This window comes from Gavialis gangeticus, unplaced genomic scaffold (genome assembly GCF_001723915.1).
Source record: "Gavialis gangeticus isolate Ggan-Ray unplaced genomic scaffold, GavGan_comp1, whole genome shotgun sequence".
Classification (NCBI taxonomy): domain Eukaryota; kingdom Metazoa; phylum Chordata; order Crocodylia; family Gavialidae; genus Gavialis; species Gavialis gangeticus.
This window is the reverse complement of record NW_017728998.1, coordinates 1701708-1709636: the sequence shown is the minus strand read 5'-3', so window position 1 is coordinate 1709636 and position 7929 is coordinate 1701708. Positions and strand designations below refer to the sequence as shown.

General features: G+C 35.6%; 1 protein-coding gene across 3 annotated transcripts in view; it reads left to right on the top strand.

Moving 5' to 3' along the window:
* NFAT5 (nuclear factor of activated T-cells 5) overlaps nucleotides 1–7929 on the top strand; it is an 80927-nt gene that overhangs the window by 13230 nt on the left and 59768 nt on the right. The window contains exons 2-4 of one of the 3 annotated variants that reach the window (XM_019505350.1): nucleotides 589–701; nucleotides 6037–6098; nucleotides 6556–7114. In XM_019505350.1, the coding sequence (XP_019360895.1) occupies nucleotides 6585–7114 (530 nt within the window). In that variant the 5' untranslated portion in view covers nucleotides 589–701; nucleotides 6037–6098; nucleotides 6556–6584. The remainder of the gene's footprint in view (nucleotides 1–588; nucleotides 702–6036; nucleotides 6099–6555; nucleotides 7115–7929) is intronic. The other 2 variants (XM_019505349.1, XM_019505351.1) reach the window with 2 other exon arrangements.

Here is a 7929-nt window from a genome sequence, read left to right as displayed (position 1 = left end):
AAAAAAAAAAATTAAAAATCTCCCAGGCCAGCGTGGTTGTGTTCTTGAAAGGAACCAGTGTATCTGAGAAACAGCGATAATGTCCCATCTGGAGATGCTTGTAATATAGATCTGCCAGTCAAGAAACCTCACAGTTATTCCTTTAGGATAGTAAGGAAACTGGAGAGATGAAAGGAGAGAGCAGCTGAAGGGATCCAAAAATTCTGACTTGCTTGATTTGTATCTGATTACCGCTGTGAGTGGGAAAACCTACTAAACTGAATTGGTGGATATGAGTCACTAACAAAAGTTCCAGGTAAGAAATTACCAGTTATTTATTTCTAAACTTGCGTGTTAACTTAATAAGGGATATTATTTGTATAAAAATGAATTGAACTGTGTATGTGTTCTCAGTATAAAGCACTGCTTGTATCAGCATATGAATGTAAGGGGAATTGAAACTGTTTTTAGCTTAATGTAAATTAAATTAACAAACCTACCTGAGATCTCTTTGTGACTATTTTTTAATAACTGGTGAATTGGATTGCTTGATATATTTGCTGGGATGCTAGTTGTTTTCTCTATTAATACACTTAACTTGCATTCTAGCTCCGCCATTCAGAGACAGGCATCGTGTGGTGGGTTGTGTGACAGTGTCTGTCAATAGTGAAGACAAATAGTGCCAGAGACACTTAACCCATCCAATCTCACCCAGGGTATAGGTCGGTCTTGTTTTCAGACTTCTTCATAAGTCTCTTTCCTTTCTTTCTTTTTTTGTTTCTAAATAGTGGATTGATACTGATTGAAACTAAACTTTTTTTGTAAAGTTTTTGACTTTACATATCAGAAGAAGAAAAGTAGAAATCCAAGGTTGGCATGTGAGGTGTTGAAAGCAGGTTTGCAGCCACTTTGTAAGTTCTGGTTCTCTTAAAACTTCTGGACCTCTTAAAACTTTAGCAACACAAGGTTGATGTTGAAAATTGTGTGTAGAAATCTTTGTTTTATTCTGAAACAGTTATTTTGTGTTCAATGGTTCTACAAATAAATATTCACTGAAAGCCTGAACATTTAATTATCAAACATAAAATGTAAAGTAAATAAACTACATTCACAAAGGCTGTATTCCATTGTGTGAGGCCTGTACAAAATCCAGGTTTCACCCTGTGTGGTGCTAAGTCTTTTTTTTTTCTCACTAAGTGTTTTCTGAACAGCCGGTAGTGGACCACGTGGGATGGATGAGAAATGAGATTTCTTTAAGCGTTTATCATGTGTTGTGGCTGTTCATACACAGGTGATTGGAAAAAAATAAAAAGGGCCCGCTCTAATGTATTTACATTTGAAATCTTGAGTTTTCCACTTTGGGATATAACTTGCTTTGCAGTTAAACTGCAACTTTAAATGCCAGTAGGGTGGCATTTGTTTTTTTTCTTGGTCTGAGCATCCTTGTAGTACTGAATAACTTCTGTGGAGAGACACCAAGGTTTTCAGGATTGGCTTCATTTAAGCCTTGTTTGATGAGAGCAACTCCTTAAATGGCAAGCAGTGATCATTTTTAATTTAGATTTTTTTTTTAAAGCTAAAAGTCTGTTTAATTTGGTAAGGTTATAAAGTATAGAAATATGTATATACAAATTACTTAATAATTTCAGAAGGTAATAACACTTTTACTTTAAAGTGGTTGCTCTTCCTGATATTAGCCTGGAAGCATGCATTTATGCCATAATGGCACTGCATCCCATCCTACTCTCTCCTTTTTTGGCTGCTTTTTATTTTCAGAATGAACCTAAATTATTCCAGTCAGTAGAGGAGGGTGTGGGAATTAGTTTACTTTGCTGTCCTGAAAGTGAGAGAGGCACTTGGGACTAATAGGCAGCTTTCAGGCTTTTAGAAGTGAACATACAGCTGAACTGATGTCCTGACCAACTAGAAATTCTACATCAGTCCTAGGTACACTGCAAATTAAAGGTGCTTTCTCCTTCTTTTGCATTACAAACTGCAACAGTAACCAATTACGATAAATTACAGTTCTCGATTTACTCTAGGTTCTTTCATTTTCAAACCACAGAATTACATCTTGTTAGTGAGTAAATTGTTGAAAATTAAACAGGAAATGACTTGTGTTAAACTGCTTGTTTTGTATTAATCTGCTTGGTTTTATGGAGAAATATTTGCAAAGGAGGGGCAACAAATTTAAGAGAAATGCATATGTAATTTCTTCTTGCTTCATCTAAAGTAGAAGAGGTCATCAGAATAAATTTAGTTTCCAGCAGTGGTACAACTTGCTTTGACAGGAAAAAAATGGAATATAAAGTACAGTTGCAGGGCTTGTGCAGGCCATGTTTATAGTCCTGTGGTAATGCACCCTTCATGAACTGCATTTGGCTTATTTTATAAATTTGAATTTTAAAATTACTTCATTTTAAGAAGGCTGTATTGAAATATGGAGTAATATTTAGTCTTGTATGTCAAATATAAGTATAGTAACAATAACATCTAAACGATATTTCCATTTGTTGTTATTGGCAAGCACTGTTAATTAAAGCACAGGTAGTAGAGCCATCAGTAACAGAGGCTCCCTAATGTGCGTCTAAAGAATAACTAATGGTCCAAATCAAAAAAGAAATGCTTACATTGGAAAATGTGTGCCTGTGCTCTAACTTTGCAGAATGCGAAGAGGGTTATTGACTAATGCCGCTGACATTCAGGTGGTTTTTACGCTCATTTTCTGTATTGTTGAGAACAGTACCTTTCTACCAAGAATTTCTTAAAAGGCTGAAAAAGTAAAATGTTTTCATTTTATGAAATAAAATCAATGAAGGATTAAACAATTGAAAACTTGGAATAAAGACCATGTAAATGTGTCTTAATCAAGAGATCCCCTTTATGTATTGGGGATGTGTGCATTAAAAGAGGCTTTGAAATAGTTTAAAAACAAGATGGGAACTGTATAAAATCTGTTTAAGCTTGTTATTCATTATAGTAACTTTATGAATTCATACTTGGCTGACCCTCCTTGTTTATAATTTGAAGTAAGAAGATAAGTTGGCAGGAGGCCTATTGGCTCTACCTGTGAAAACTAAATACTGCTGCTCTTTTAGTGGTACCATAAGATGGAATGTTTGTAAATCACCAGTGACATTCATTTATTCTGAGAAATGAATTTCAAATTTTCCTGTTTGCACAAAGGCATATCAGCAAGCAATCTGGTTCTTTCATTGGCATTAATGACTTTCATGCTTCTCATATTTTTTAAATTATTACAACACTGATTTGTACATACTTTATGCCAGTTGCGTGCTAGTAGATGGTATTGCTGTGCATTTGAGAGAAGGGTATTTGAAGTATATTAAACAAAAATTGTTTAGTTTGTCATTATTATTTCCCTCAATTAAAAATCTACATTACTGACAGCAGGAATACAATATAATCAATCTCTGAAAGACCACAAACTCGCTTAAAAAAACAAGGAAGAAATTTTGGCTTGGAGCCTTACAGTATTTTCAAATAAGTTTTCACTCTGCACTAATAACCCTAAGGCAGCGTGTCCTTTACCAGCTATTTAGTTTTATGCTAATAAGTAGTTTTGTTCAATGAATTTGTACAGGAAAGTGAAGGTAAAAAGCAACTCATGGGTTACTCTGCAGCGTTCTATACGCAAGATAGGATCACAGTGTCCCAGTGCAGAATCATGTGTAAAGTGTTGCTTTAAAAGAACTTTCTTAATGTTTTACATTTGTTATTTGCTACAAAATAAGTTTACATCAGTAATCTAACTGTGTTCTGTAGAGAAAAGATTTAGGTTTTTTTCTAATCTAGAACCTTGCTACCTGTTTCACAGGTCAGGTGCATAATCATTACTTCACTTAAGGTCTTGCAGGGTCCAAGAGATGTTTGTATTATGCATGGTGTTTAGTCATCTGTAAAAAGATGAATGCCTAAGAAGGAAGGTGTTCTTGTGCAGAAATACAAATCTGCAGCGATTATTATGTGCTTCATGTATTCCACTTGCAAACACTGCATGCAGCACGCGTACTGTATGCACACTGCATACTTGTATTCCTGTTAGGGAGTACACAAATACTGAATGGAAACTAATGTTTTATTTTAGCAAAACAAGTTAAAAATCAGCGTATGGTAATAAACGGTCTCAACTCAAAGTGGCTGCAAATCGGCTTCTAAATATATCATTGAAATTAATATCTAGATTGACTAGTTCTCACCAATTTTGTAAATGTTCCTAAGGAAAAGCATTGCATTAATGCATGACACAAAAAAGATAAATTTGCCTTTAAATTGGAATGCAGTTCACAGTGACTGAATCTTCCAATTTCAGCCACTGCATTTGCCAAAGAACAAACTGGAAAATGGAACTGGTATCATTCAACTGCTCCAGATTCTCCAGGAGATGGGGGAAAGGAACTTCTTTCTACATGGCTGAAAGTAGAGTAATTTATTGATAAACTGTACTGACAACTACATTTCTCTTAAACCTTACCAGTGCCAGGTTGGGCAATATTTAATTTCACTTAAAGAAGAAAAGCATTAGATGTGGGTTTTTGGTTTTTGTTTTTTTACAAGAAACAATTGAATCCCTGTTTTAAGGACTTTTCATACGTAATGTTTTCCATTTTAATTGCAAATGTACTATTTTTAGTAGAGCTAGAGTGTTGTAGCCATAGCCATGAGGGTCCAGGAAATGTCTGATGTAAGAGAAGGGAGAATGGCAGTGAAGTATAGGAGCAAAGAGAGATGATCAGAAGTAGCTTCAAAACTAAATATGGTTGAACGGATAACCTAATTATATAGAAGGGGTGTCCTGTTCTCCATCCTTTAAGCAGCTGCTTTCATTTATCTAGAGGTAAACAGAAACTATTTTTTTCTGTTATTTAGCTAAGCCTGTGTCTGCTTTCTCAGACCTGAAGAAGGGCACTTTGTCCAGAAGCTTGTCCACCATCTTTCCTGACTATACATTTGGTCTAATACAAGATATCACAAAAAATCTTGCCTATTTTTTAAGTTTGTTGTTACTGTTGTTTAAGACCATAGTTCACAGGTACACAGACTTTATTTTTTCTTTTTTACTTCTCCGAGATTTCCTCTGTCGTTCAACCTGGATTAACAGAAATGATTCCTTCAATTTTCAGTTATGCATGAGGAATCTATTAACTTTTTTATTTGAAAGAATCTTGTCGTCTTGCAAGATAGATATTGTGTACTGTATTTTAGTAATGACAATATCTTTAGCTATGATATTCCAAGGTGTGCAGCATCATGCCATGGATATTTACCAAGTTATTCTGTTAAAACGTGTCCAATTCCTGTTATTTATTATTTGATTTGTGTGTGTGGCCAACGCTATTTAAACAGAAGAAAATAGTTTATTTCCCAGAATCTTATCGTTTAATCTATAGTAAGTCCAGTGAACTGTTCTGTAATAAACCTCAATTAAAAATATATCAACTTTAATTTTAAGTCATTTTTGTTTGTTTCACTTGCATGCCTATGGTAAAAGGTTTGAGAGAGATTTGTCCAGAAAGTCTTTTTTAATAGAAATGATTATGTTGCTCTCTTCTGTGTGTTTTTTAACCTCTTAATCCTGCTTTCACATTTCAAAAGCAGCCTGATCTTTAGAATGCCTGGTTTAGTCAGTCAAATCGTCTTTGGGAGTAGGTGGGTGGAGGACCCTATTAATTAATGTTCCTGAAGACACTGAAGCATGAGCAAACTTTAAGAAATCTGTCCCAAATTGGTACTATACTGCTTTTTTCTCTGTATAAGGGAACTGACTAACAAATTCTAGGGGAGTTTGCCTGAGGCTGCCTCTTCCAACCTCAGATTCTGATTAGAAACCTCTTACATTTTGTACCCAGCATGCTCCAAATCAGATATTTCATTTCCATTCTGACCTTACGCAACCAGGAGTTGTATGATGACTGGTACCAGTTCCATTTTGCCTACAATTCAGTTGATTTTTCTATTTTATTTCTCATTTTATAATTGATATCTGGAATAATCAGCAGCTCTTTTCTCATTTATTTTCTCATATTTTTATTCCAGGATTTGCCTCTGAAGCAGGGAGTGTCTGCATTAAAAATGACCTGTAGTTCTCTGCTTCATAGGTTAGAAACTTATTTTAATATTTTGTGGCTAAGCACAGTCCCATCTTTTTCAAAAAATTCTAATAATGAATGGTTTAATTGGCATTGAATGTGGACTACAAGCATTTTGCATTGGGGTTTCCATTATTTTTGATAAAATGGCTTACATTCAAATAATTAGTCCTGTTGAGGCAGCAAATACTGTTTACTTGCAGCCATTTTTCTGACTTAAAGTTAAGTTGTTTTTTTTTTTAATTGATTACAGCACAAAAGTTAAAGTACCATTTGGACACTTCAAAAATATTGTATTGCTTAGGCCTTCTGTTGCTTTAAGCATTTATATTTAAACCTTACCAAATTCCAAATATGCATTTGGGGGAAAAATCAGTTTACAAATCATACTATTTCAGTGGGACTGCTATAGCCAGCACAGATGGCAATAGGTATCTTGTATTTACTTCTGAATTATACACCGCAGATGCTTCTTCAGCTCCCTCCTCTTCCTCCATGGGCGGTGCTTGCAGCTCCTTTACCACCTCTTCCAGTCCTACCATTTACTCTACCTCAGTCACCGACAGCAAGGCTATGCAAGTGGAGAGCTGCTCCTCAGCCGTGGGGGTAAGTAACCGAGGGGTAAGTGAAAAGCAGTTAACCAGTAACACAGTCCAGCAGCAACAGTCAACGCCGAAGAGACACACAGTCCTGTACATCTCACCACCACCTGAGGATTTGCTGGATAACAGTCGGATGTCCTGCCAGGATGAAGGGTGTGGATTGGAGTCAGAGCAGAGCTGCAGTATGTGGATGGAGGATTCCCCCTCCAACTTCAGTAACATGAGCACCAGTTCCTACAATGATAACACTGAGGTGCCACGTAAATCACGCAAACGCAATCCAAAGCAGAGGCCAGGGATCAAACGCCGAGATTGTGAAGAATCCAACATGGATATCTTTGATGCCGACAGTGCCAAAGCGCCTCACTATGTCCTTTCTCAGCTCAGCACGGACAGCAAAGGCAACTCAAAAGCAGGAAATGGGTTGGTATCTACATTTTTTAAAGTTCTATAAGCATATGTAAAACCAGACTAATAAAACATTCCTTGATTTTTATTTTTTTTTTCTCAAGTGTCTTGCTTGGGTTCTCACATAAACAGAGCCTGTCCTGCCATGGTGTATCTTAATCTATGATAAATTTTGTACTAAAAAAGGCAAAGCTAAGATTTTTTGAAATGCAAGATTCTGAATTTCATTATTCATTCCAGCACTGATGCGATTAGCTAATTTATTTTCACCAGTTGATTGAAGTTCTTAAAAGATAGGAAGTTTTAAGCGAATAACTCCATCTCTGCAAATAAAAGAAAAGAAACTAAGAGAGCCATACATTTTATACAGATCTTACATTTGTTCAATACTGCTTTTCCAAAATTACCTTGTTAGATATTTATGTGAGGATCTCAGTCTGTACACTTACCTCTGTCTGTCTTTTTCTCTATTTACCAAATAGAGAGAGCCATGGGTATAGAAATTAATGCCTTGTTAAGATCTCTCGGCATTTAAATTAACACCTCTTCCACTTTTTGATAAAATGTTAAGATTATATGCTGAACCAAATTTTGTTTTACGTGTTAATTCAATTCTGTATTTGATTTTTTCAGAAATAAATCTCTAATCCTGTTTCTCTCTGTGCTTCTGGGTTGTGTGCATGCGTGTGTTTGTATGTGGGCACGCCTGGGTGGTGTTCTCTCATCTCTCCACTTCACACTGTTCACTATATACATTTCAGTAGTTGCTTTAGAGAGAAACTGTACGTCGATTTACAATAGTGTGATTTTTTTTTTTTTTCCTGTCACCT